This window comes from Haliotis rufescens, unplaced genomic scaffold (genome assembly GCF_023055435.1).
Source record: "Haliotis rufescens isolate VD_foot unplaced genomic scaffold, xgHalRufe1.0.p SCAF_1, whole genome shotgun sequence".
NCBI classification, from domain to species: Eukaryota; Metazoa; Mollusca; class Gastropoda; order Lepetellida; family Haliotidae; genus Haliotis; species Haliotis rufescens.
Window position 1 is genome coordinate 32,348,146 of NW_025963779.1, and position 13,093 is coordinate 32,361,238.

Below are 13,093 nucleotides of genomic sequence, written 5' to 3' on the forward strand. Positions count from 1 at the left end.
ATTGTTCAACAAAATACATACAGTGAAACTTATATAAAAACCTGTCAACGAAGGACAGCAAAATAACTAGATTTATCACACAGAAAAAATATAAAACAAGTATGGAATTATAAAAGAGAATAGCACTATACACTACGATACAAGATAAAAACAGGCTATAGATCGCCAGCAACTGAAAGTAGACCACCATACTAATGACCATGGGTATTTACAGTACCTTTGCTACCTGCGTGGATCCCAGTAGGATTTACATCATCCCCTAAGCAACTGGCGATTGTATGCAAAGTTAGCCACAAGTAAAAATACAAATATTCTACGTTTAAAAGAGTGGTAGTCAGAAATATTTTTTGAATGACATGGTCTTACGATATCCTCTCGGGGAGACAAGACTCGCCACAAAGCGTGTGCAACTGACTATGACTGCAAACGGGTCAAGCGTGTAATTTTGAGGACATCTACTCCAACAGAGACCATAAATGGAGCCTCTCTATATAAAATCTTCGCCCGACTGTATTTTCGTTTTTGTCTTTGAAATTGATAGATAGGATTAAAGTGGGGGTCATTTGCGATCGCAAGAACAACGGGAATGGATCCAGGGATTAGTGTAGGGTTACCGAATTCTTTGGGGACCATTTTATATTCTGGACGAGGGGTAATGGTACTGTATTGAACATTAAAGGCCGGCCGTGAGGGTTCCAGGGTAGGACGGGTGTTTATTCCTCATCCAATCTCTACAGCCATTCATCAGTACCCACAGTCTGACCAACGAAAAACGTAGGGTACGGTGGCCATGTTGTCTAAGTCGCCGTAATTTGCTGACACCAGAAACCTATGATCGTGGGTTCGAATCCCAGCTCGTGCCAATTATGTTTCTCAGTGAGTCAGCACGACACCCATGCTCGTGCTGTTTTTCTCCAAAGACGTAAAAGTCCGAGACTTGCATATCACATCTTGCTATCATCCCGCATTAAGCTGACATGCTGTGATGCAAGTGGAATACAGTTCGGCGACAGTTCGGATTCTGACTCTTTTTTTAACAGGTCGCCTTCATATATAGTGAGTGAGTACGGTTTAACGCCGCTTTTAACAGTATTCCAGTTATATCGCGGCGTGTCAGCTTAATGTGGGAGGAAAGCCCGAAGTGATGCAGGTCTGAGACGTTTACCACGAGCACGGATATGGTGCTGACAAACCTAGAAACATAATCGAGGCGAACCGGGATTCGAACCCACAATCGTTAAGACTCCTTGCAGTAGTGTTGGTTAAAGTCGGTCAAGAAATGCCTATTAAACAATATTATTTGTGAATGCGTTTTTGCATGAACTACCCAAATCACGTGATCTTGTGGCATAAGATGCACCTGTTCAACCTGTTCATGAATGTCAACTGAACAAGCTGCAGCATTTGGATCATCTCCAAAGCCCTGCCTCTTTTAAGTTATTAGTTTCATTACATGTTAATAGAAGGGTATGTTGACACTTTGTATTCAGAAAGAGACGAGTGTGTCCGTGTGTATTATACAACTTCTTTTACTTATAAGGAAGAGAACATATGGATGTCAACTTCTTTATTATAAGGAACACAACGTTTCGTAGTATATGCTTACTCCTTCATCGGGTGAATGATGAAATGTTACTTGCCTGTACAATCAGGACTGAAGATGCGAGAATATGAAAGTTGAATCTTCTTTTTAAAAGAAAACATTTTTTTTCTACCACTTATATAAAAATGTATGGTTGTTTTAACTTGACACTTATCATACGTAGTTTGTTGTAGCAGAGTTTGTCAGTGAAGGGCTGAAGATTAAATGAAATCTAAAGATGAAATCTGAAGATGCAGTCTTTGCAGTCTGGGAGAGATGTAACAACGTAGGTAAAATTTTACATCCTTTACCCTAATGATAAATGCAAATCAATCGTGATGCCATTGTGCTTCCAAAATCTGCATCTGACTTGTAAATGGTGATCGTGATCAAACAATACATTTCACGTGACTTCAGCGTCTTCCAGGATAAAGGGTATTTCCTTCCATGAAGTGACGCTCTCTAATTATCCCCGCATTCCTGTCTCCATACGATTGCTAGTGCTGTATACAACATATAACTAAAAACTCACACTGCATAAATGGTATCTGAAGAACCTACATTTTCAATGTATGATTTCAGAAATATGATGAACTCAATGGTATTGCAAGTGCGCTTCAGAATTACGAATGTAATAGTCCCAAGGAATTCGTTAGCGCATTATGAAGAATCAAACCAAATTGGTTTATACTCATGACAATCCACACACACCTGACACACTACATGAATATAAGGCATGACTACACAATTACTGTAGAATAAATACACTGATAAGGGATGATATGTTATAAAACCCATTTAGGACAAGCTGTGCAGAGAGGCTGCGAATGTCACTGCAGCTTTTAGTTCTTCATATACACGTGGTTCACAGGACGTACTGACAGGGTAAAATTGCGCGTTTATGCTGGCTTGATTGATTTGGTGAGTTTCCATCAATATCTTGGTTAATTATGGTGTTGAGTTAATGTCCTAGTTGTTGAAATACTGTATAGTTGCTTCTAATATCCATTTATGAATTATTATTTCTATTCGTTAGCAAAGAGGTAAAATTAGACATTTTGTATTCATTGGTTGTATATATAATTTCGGATTCGTGATGAAATATTCAACTGATAAAGTAGCAAAGTGTGTGCGTGTTCAGTGTTTAACGCCATACTCACTCGCCACATATTCCAGCTATATGAAGGTGGTAAAACAGCAAGTGCTCAAGAAGACTTATATTAAAGGTTAGACAGCTTTTCCTGTTGCAAAGACCTACAGGGAGTATAATTCTGAAGCCTTTTGAGGTAAGTTCGGTAAATCTTTATGATATTATATACATTGTCTTGATAAAAAATTACTACCAAATATTATTTGAAAAGGAGGCAGCGATAATGACAAATAAAACAATCAACACATTTAATTGCCACCCTACGTTATGACTTACTTATTTTGAAAAGAATAAAACTAAGGAAACATCCAACCAATTTGGAACTCTCTTGCATTAAAGAGGGACAATGGGAAAGGAAAAGACTCACATCAGTATCGTTGTGATCGGCCATGTGGACTCGGGGAAGTCCACAACCACTGGTCATCTCATCTACAAGTGTGGAGGGATTGACAAAAGGACCATTGAGAAGTATGAGAAGGAAGCACAGGAGGTAAGGATGACAGACATATTGACAGTTGACGAAGCTCAAAGGTAAGAGGGGGGCACGGGGGGCCCAGTTGTCTAAGGCGCCGTAATTCGCTGTGCATAGTTGCGCCCCTTGGGAACGCCAGAAATCTATGATTGTGGGTTCGAATCCCTGTTCGACCCGATTATGTTTCTAGGTTTGTCAGCACCATACCCGTGCTCGTGGGTTTCACCGAAGTGGTAAACGTCTGAGACCTGCATCACTTCAGGCTTTCCTCCAACATTAAACTGACACGCCGTGATATAACTGGAATACTGTTAAAAGCGGCGTTAAACCCAACTCACTCACTCACTCACTCACTCACTCACTCACTCACTCACTCACTCAAAGGTAAAAGCATTTGTGATTAACTCTGGCGTGTTGCTCTTTGTTGCGATTTTCCAAAACACATTTCAGTGTCTCGGACACGTATGGCATTAATTCTGTTGGCTTACTTTCCGGCCGCGATGAGGCCAATCAGTCGTATGCTTCCTGGTTCAAAATGGTAAAATCTAGTCATACAAAAATATATGAACCCTATATATTTCTGTCTCAAGCATATTGACACAACTTTTTATCTTACCTTCTGTCAGAATGTTGAGATCTCATTGGTTCACTTGATCTCGATCAAATACCATATATCCTGCCTGGAAAGGAAATACATTTCTGAGCGAGAGAATGGATCCCTTATACTCCGACAAGAAGAAAACCGACTGAATGTGGATTTCTTTTGCTTCCACCCTGCTACGAAGAAAAAAGCTGCACGTTTTTTTATAGTCAATGAAAGTCAAATATCTGTTTTCTGTCAATTTAACTTTGTTTTTATTCTTTACAAAAACAGATTGAAACATGTCTGCAAAGAGCATTCTTTGAAGCAGTATCACTCGTGATATATGTGGTTTTATGTGTCCGTTCTTAGATTTTACACCACTCGTCCCCCATCTGATGGTATAAAATCTAACGCGGGGATCATAAAACATAGACCACTTGTGATGCTGTTACAACATATAATCTCATTTATTCTCAACAAACATGTCACCAACATTACAATCCTACACTCTGCTGCAGATGGGCAAAGGGTCCTTCAAGTATGCCTGGGTTCTGGACAAACTGAAAGCCGAGAGAGAAAGGGGTATCACTATCGATATTGCTCTGTGGAAGTTTGAGACATTGAAGTTCTCAATCACCATTATTGACGCCCCAGGACACAGAGACTTCATCAAGAACATGATCACTGGAACTTCCCAGGTGCGCAGGAGACGCATTCATCATGCATACAGAGAATGACGTACATAATTTATTAACGACATCATGAGTGGTAGAAATCCATGAGTAGGATTCCGAGCAGGTTGTTCAATATATCATCAATGCCATTGTACTAAAGCAATGAACCTTAATTAAATCACATTGGTAATCTATTCCCTTCTCCTTGTCCTAACTGATGTCACTTTGATTATCTGTTCCAACTTTCACCTGCCTGAAGTATATGTTAAATTACCTGTTATATTGTCCTTAATGTGACACAAGTCACCGTGATATCTCATGACATGTCTTTAACCTTACTGAAATCAATCGTCTGTCACCTTACTCCAATGACCTCGATTAACTATTCCAGGGAACCCTGATCACTCGTCCTTCACCTAACTAAAGGTATATGTGTTCATATTTTCCATTATGTCTTTCTCTTTGCAGGCTGACTGTGCTGTTCTCATTGTGGCATCGGGAACAGGAGAGTTCGAAACTGGAATATCCAAAAATGGCCAGACAAGAGAACATGCTCTGCTTGCCTACACGCTGGGGGTAAAACAAATTATTGTTGGCGTGAATAAGATGGACACTACGGAACCACCCTTTTCTGAAAAGAGGTTTCAGGAAATTGTCACCGAGGTTAAAGCCTACTTGAAAAAGGTTGGCTTTGACAATAAATCAGTGGCATTTGTTCCTATCTCTGGTTGGCATGGGGACAATATGCTTGAAGAAAGTAAAAACATGCCTTGGTATACAGGTTGGTCTACTGTGAAAAAAACGGATGACGGACAAGTAAAAGCTTCAGGAAGAACGCTTTTCGAAGCCCTTGATAGCATCGTACCTCCCACTAGACCGGTTAAAAAACCTCTACGCCTCCCCCTTCAAGACGTATATAAAATTGGAGGTGAGTGTGTGCTGCATTCTGATTGGTTGAAGAAATCTGAAGCCCGGGAATAAGGATACATGATACTGATCCAATGATTAAGTTGCTGGTGCATTAAAAATTGATGTCATTCATTCGAATAATTACAGCTTACAGTATATGTCAATCAAAATTATCAGCATCGTCGTCGTCGTCATGATCATCATCATCATCATCATCATCATCATCATCATCAACATCATCATCATCATCATCATCATCATCTCCAAATTAAAATCGAGGACATTTACATTGTTTTTTCGGTCAGGTATTGGAACTGTACCAGTGGGCAGAGTAGAAACAGGAGTTCTGAAGCCTGGAATGATCGTTACGTTTGCTCCTGCTAACATCACAACAGAGGTAACATGTCTTCACATATTCATGGTTTGTGACTAAAAATCAATTTGAAAGTTACATAAATGATTCGAGTTTGCCTTTTTTTAGAAACACGCATGCTGATAAGTGTATGGTTATTTCATCCTACGATGTATTCCTACGTTCTATCTATGATGATATTTCAGGTCAAGTCAGTAGAGATGCACCACGAATCACTGACTGAGGCCTTACCTGGGGACAATGTCGGCTTCAACGTCAAGAACATCTCCGTCAAGGACATACGTCGAGGAAACGTAACCGGTGACAGCAAAAACGACCCCCCATGCACAACAAAATCATTCGTTGCTCAGGTAAAGCAGTAATCTAATTTTCGCTATAAGACTAAAATATTATCCCAACCAGTGATTGTATGCGTAATCTATATATGAACACATAAACACACCACACCAAACCACACCAAACAACATCAATCCACACCAAACCACACCAATCAACGCCAAACCACACCAAACAACACAGATCCACACCAAACAACACCAAATCACACAAATCGACGCCAAACCACACCAAACCACACCAAACAACACCAAACCACACCAAACAACACAAATCCACACCAAACAACACAAATCCACACCAAACAACACCAAACAACACCAATCCACGTCAAACAACACCAATCCACATCAAACAACACCAAACAAAACCAATCGACGCCCAACCACACCAAACAACACCAATCCACATCAAACAACACCAAACAACACCAATCCACGCGAAACAACACCAAACAACACCAAACAACACCAATCCAAGCCAAACAACACCAATCCACGCCAAACCACGCCAAACTACACCAAACAACACCAATCCACACTAAACAACACCAATCCACGCCAAACAGCACCAAACAACACATCCACGCCACACCACACCAAACAACACCAATCCACACCAAACAACACCACACCACACCAATCCACACCAAACCACACCAAACATCACCAATCCACCCCAAACAACACCAATCCACACCAAACAACGCCAAACAACGCCAAACCACACCAAACAACACCAAACCACACAAATCCATGACAAACCACACCAAACAACACAAATCCATGACAAACCACACCAAACAACGCCAACCCACGCCAAACCACACCAAACAACACCAAACCACACAAATCCACGACAAACCACACCAAACAACACAAATCCATGACAAACCACACCAAACAACACAAATCCATGACAAACCACACCAAACAACACAAATCCACGCCAAACAACACCAATCCACGACAAACAACACCAATCCATGACAAACCAATCCACGCCACAACAATCCACCCACTCTGTACTTGTACCTGTACTTCTTTACAGGTGATTGTTCTGAACCATCCCGGACAGATCGCTGCTGGCTACTCCCCAGTGCTGGATTGCCACACAGCACACATCGCATGTCAGTTCGCGGAACTTAAAGAGAAAGTGGACCGTAGGAATGGCAAGAAGTTAGAAGACAATCCCAAGTTCTTGAAGTCTGGAGATGCTGGCATCATAAATCTGATACCATCAAAACCAATGTGCGTAGAGCCATTTGCCAAATATGCTCCACTGGGCAGGTTTGCTGTCCGCGACATGCGACAGACGGTGGCCGTTGGGATTATCAAGGAGGTGACACAGAATACAGGAGGCAAGGCTAAATTAACCAAAGCTGCCAAGAAAGCTCTGTAGCATGTACCGTTCTGATAGAAATTGAGCAGATTTCTAAATAACCATTTCGCCTAGCTTACATCACCCTCGTACAGATTGAGATAACCTAAATCTTAACGTATCACTTAACTACAAGCAAACATATATTCATATGATGTAAAAGTGAAAAGCTATACATCAGGGACTACATGTACCATGTAGTAATCTCTCTCTCTCTCTCTCTCTCTCTCTCTCTCTCTCTCTCTCTCTCTCTCTCTCTCTCTCTCTCTCTCTCTCTCTCTCTCTTATCTCTCTCTCTCTCTGTATGTGTGTGTGTGTGTGTGTGTGCATGTGTGTGTGTGTGTGTGTGTGTGTGTGTGTGTGTGTGTGTGTGTGTGTGTGTGTGTGTGTGTGTGTGAGAGAGAGAGAGAGAGAGAGCACATCAAATGGCCATGATACAATGGGCTTACGTCATTTTGTTCCGATGGACTTCTATCCTGATAATGTACTCCAACCATGACACTTCATACAACAGTGCCGCTCTAGTTGCATGTGACTGGAGAGTTACACGCTGGGCCTATGTACACAGGGATGCTTTTGATGAAGCTCGAGTATTTGACTGTCCACTAACACAGAGTACTTTATCGGGATGACAATATACATTTGCTTCACCTCGCCCTTTGTTCCACATCTGTTCCACCTCAGTAACGTTTCCGTTACCATCTATTACGAAGAATAATGCAAATTGTAGGTGATTGATATTCTATGCCCTGGGACAAATTTTCAAAAAAGACTGTTAAAATATTGAATTATGTTGGGACTAATCTACCTTTCCAAACTTATAAATCTTTTGATGGTGCTTTAAAATTGAGGCATTGTCTTTCTTTGTTATCTGTTAAAAGTATATTGCTGATATCATCAGTTGAAAGGGATTTCAAAATTTGGTCTTTCTGAAATAATTATAGGTTATGATCAAAATGGCCATATCAGTTTATGCTGTATGCATCAATGCATCAAGTATCAATGCTGGTGTTAATAAATGTGTAGACTCTGTTTGTTTGTTTGTTTGTTGTATTTGCATACTTGCAATCTTCTTTTTATTCCATCGTTATGATGCATAAGTGTACATGAAGTAGTGTAGCAATATATATCCATCATGCCTGGTCACCTACATTCATTGCTTTGACAATTGGAGTATGTGATGTTTCATTACCCTTGACATGACATGGTGAAACTTTTAGTAGCTGTGCACTTTTAATGTCTTTGGCTCCCTGATTTTCAGTGTTGCAGCATTTGAATTACTTCTACCACCCCTGTCTATCTAAGTGAGTAGTTGCATTATACGTTATCAGAAGAATAATGTTGACAGTATGTATACTTAAAGAGAGTCACGTATATCCGTGTGTATGTTACAACTATCCTCGCCCGATTTCATTGCAACTGATCCTGTCACATGAAGCGTAAACTCAAAGTCTAATCTGCAATCTGTGTCACCTGGGCAATATAGGCTTAATCAGCGCCCTGAATGGTGGTTTTGAAAATGGGACGTGACACTATATTGCGATGTTATATGTGTTTCAAAGGATTCGAAGGTTTGTATTCATTGGTCAATTCACAATTTAGATAAAATATTCAACTGAAGGAAGAGAAAGAATTAGAGCGTAGCTACCATTTGCTGCAATAAAGCCTCAATGAGCATTATTACGAAACTTTTTTCGGTAAGTAATTATACACCTTATCAAACAACTAAAGTATTAAGATAACGATGGTGGGACCTTAAAAAGGGAAGCCAACAGATAATTGACGCTGATAGGTAATTAGCAAAGAACAAATGGAGGCCAACACTTAATTGTAAATTAGCGCTGATAGATGATAGCGATGGACAACTGGAAGTCAGGACTTAAATTGCCACTGATTGGTAATAGGCAATGGGCAAACGGGGTGGGGTGGGGGGGTGGGGGGTGGGGGGGGGGGGGGGGGGGGGTGTGCTTAACACTGATAGGTAATAGAATGGAAATGGCAATGGACAAATGGAAGCCAGATAGATATTTAGCATCGACAATGATCAATGCAATAAATCCCAAGCAATGGGCAGTCTTTTTTTTTTTTACCCCTCAACACTCAGAGAACAACAGACTTCTGTCAACAAACTAGACCTGAAATCCGCTGTATCTTCTATTTGAGAGATTGAAGTTCTCTATCACCATCATTATACACCCGAGGACATAGATTCTTCATCAATAACATGATCATCGGACCTTACCAGGTGAGCAAGTGACCAGGTACCCTGTGTTTATCAGGCATTCACTAATGATAGGTTTATTCTACTAACAAAAAATAAGAGAATTCAAAACGCCAGAGAACAATCAGTACCTGCCGAAAAAGTTGTAATGTGCGTCACAGGCAAAATAGGCACTCACAAAAAATGTAAGTGTTTGTTTGTTGCCTAACAACGCACCAAGCAATAACTATTAACAATCTAATCTTGGCCAGACAATCCAGTGATTGGTATCATGAGCAATTGTCCACGTTGTTGGGGTACGACCAAGTCTTGCCTGCTTGGATGCCTGCAAAAATGTTTGCCATGAAACAACATTTATATAATATCCAATTGGTCACAGAACACATATGCTTTATAAAGGTTGAATATATCATCTAGTGTGTCCCTGGTGTATGGCAATGCATTCCGGACACCTTGCAGGCATGCAAGCAATCAGGTCACGAATAGCCGCCCTTTGAATGTGGCGCCATTCTCGTTGTGGAACAAGTCTCGGTCGGTCCAAATTGGTTAGAGTTGGCTGTTTGAATAAACTATCCTGCCCAACACATTTCAAAGCTTTCTGTGTCTTCATTATTGCAGAAAGTGGGTGCCACTCTGGTCCACAGTACCCGTTTACGTGTACAATAAGTAAAACAAAAGTATCTATATTGAATTATCTTGCTAAAAATAGAGTATCTGCTTTTGATACACATAGCCTAAGGAACCTAACGTACAGAACCAATTAACAAATTATATTGAAATACACAGGATACGGTTAACAGTCATAAAGAGTGAGTGAGTTGGGTTTAACGCTGCTTTAAACAGTATTCCAGTTATATCGCGGCGTGTCAGCTTAATTTTGGAGGAAAGCCCAAAGTGATGCGGGTCTCAAACGTTTACCACATCGATGAAACCCACGAGTACGGGTATGGTGCTGACAAACCTAGAAACATAATCGAGGTGAACTGGGATTCGAACCCACAATCTATGTGTCAGAAGCAATATATCATAGGACCTTATACAAAAGTCCTTGCACTCACGGACCGCCTCCGTGGTCTAGTGGTAGAGCGTCCGCCCGGAGAGCGGAAGGTCACGGGTTCGATCCCCGGCCGCGTCATACCACAAGACGTTAAAAGATGGTACTTGTTTTTACCCTGTCTGGCGCTCGGCATTAAGGGGCTAAAGCAAGGACTGGTCGACTCGGAGTCAGTTTACTGTGTCTGAGTGGGGTATTCATGTTAAACTGTGGCATGGTATCTCAGTGAGTTAGCACTATAAATCGGCATCAGTCCGGACTAGTACAAGCAGCCACACAAACACACACACGCACGTCGCTATATAAGTGCAATAATCTTGGACGCGACGTTAAACCCCATTTCACCTCACCTCACCTCACCTCACCTCACCTCACCTCACCTCACCTCACCTCACCACTGCTTTTTCATGTCACATATTATTCATCTAAGTTTTTCAAATACAGGAGGGGGCACGGGTGGCCCAGTCGTCTAAGGCGCTGCGATTCGCTGTGCAGAGTTGCGTCCCTTGGGCACGCCAGAAACCTACGATTGTGGGTTCGAATCCTAGTTCGCCCCGATTATGTTTCTAGGTTTGTCAGCACCATACCCGTGCTCGTGGGTTTCACCGAAGTGGTAAACGTCTGAAACCTGCATCACTTCGGGCTTTCCTCCCACATTAAGCTGACACGCCGCGATATAACTGTAATACTGTTAAAAGCAGCGTTAAACCCAACTCACTCACTCAAATACAGGAATATGTTGCACGACGTAGGCATGGAAACCCATGATATAAATTCTACTACTTGTGACTGATAAACTCAACATACTGCTACCAACCTGTTGGTCATTAAATCACAGATGACTTCTCTAATATGGACTATAACAACCTTCGTCAGTTGTTCAAATATGGACTGAGATATCGTGAGCAGCCTCCTGTCAGTTGGGATCACACCTTATATGACTAAAATCATTATGATGTGGAAACAAAATTGGACAGCAGGGAAGAGGAACCAGTTGAATGTCTTTCATGTGGGTTAAGTCAGTGTGTGACGTTGTCAGTGTTAAAATGAACAAACTAAAAAAGAGAAATAGAATTGTAATAAACCAATTCTGTCCCAGTCGATTGTCATCTAAAGTCTGGTTGCCCAACATGAAAAGTGGTTACCACTGACAAAGCCTTAAATAACATAACCATTATATGTAGCGTCACTTGATTAATTGTTGGATCAAAGAACTTGGTATAAGTGGCATATCAAATAATGCAGAATTATGCCAAAGGACAGTATAACTGAGGAAGAAATCCGACCAAACCATGTATCAGTGATATCAACCTTTTACTTGACATGTCCATTCCTCTCTGTACTGGATTCAAATGCTCAATAGAAATCCGCATAAAGAGAGATACTAGTTGCTGGGTTCGGCAAATGTAAAACCAAATCTCTGTTCATGATACGATCGGAAATGTACAATCGACTCTGTATTTGACAGATATTTTCTTGTGACTATGGGTTTTGTCGCCAATATTCAAAACCGATTTCAGGATTATTATACCTGTAGAGTGACGTCCATGGACGTGTGCGTGTGCGTGTGCGTGTGTGAATGCCTGTGCGTGTGTGCGTGCGTGTGTGCGTGCGTGTGTGTTAGCGTGGACTAATGCCGGTTTTATAGTACTATTCCACCGAGATACCACGCCTCAGTATTCTGACAGCATATTGACCCCGAGCCGACCAGTCCTTGATGTATCTCCTTAATGCCAAGCAGCAACATAAATTAACGTCTTTGGTTGTCTAACCACCGACCTTCTCTCCCAGGTAATCAAGACTTCATGTCCACGAGATCCACAATGGTTAATCTTACAACATAACTGACTGTTAATTACACTTGGAGCAACATCGAAACATCTTGAATGTGTGTGAATAAAGTTTTAGGCCGCTTTTAGTAATATTCTATCAATATCACGGCGGGGGACACCAAAACTGGGCTTCACACATTGTACCAATGTTAGGAATCGAACCCGGGTCTTCGGCGTGACGAGCGAACGCTTTAACCACTAGGCTGCCCGACCGCCCCGAAACTTCACGAAAAACGAGCTACTACTGTTTGACAACAGTTTGTTGGAAAAAAGACGGAAAGAACGACGAGCATACATTATTATTTATTTTAAACCACATCTACATGACTGACTTTTGATATATAACCCAACTGTATATTTAATTATGAGCAAATAACAGTCATTAGCAACACTCGAGGGAATGACTTCAGAGAATAATTCCTACAAGGCAAGAGCAAATTAGTGTGTCAGTGCAGCTTTCAGCAATTTGGCATAAAACACCACTATGTTGTTAGATGCTAATATATCCTTAGGTGTGTCGCTAAAGA

The 13,093-nt window shown here is 41.2% G+C and overlaps 1 protein-coding gene across 1 annotated transcript; it reads left to right on the forward strand.

Moving 5' to 3' along the window:
* The first annotated feature begins 2,713 nt into the window (after positions 1–2,713).
* Positions 2,714–7,738, forward strand: LOC124110955 (elongation factor 1-alpha 1-like). The gene is made up of 7 exons (XM_046470460.2): positions 2,714–2,868; positions 3,072–3,222; positions 4,306–4,485; positions 4,930–5,389; positions 5,676–5,767; positions 5,929–6,093; positions 7,130–7,738. Exons 2-7 carry the CDS (start codon positions 3,079–3,081, stop codon positions 7,478–7,480), a joined length of 1,392 nt encoding a protein of 463 aa, XP_046326416.2. The 5' UTR covers positions 2,714–2,868; positions 3,072–3,078; the 3' UTR covers positions 7,481–7,738.
* The last annotated feature ends 5,355 nt before the right edge of the window (positions 7,739–13,093 follow it).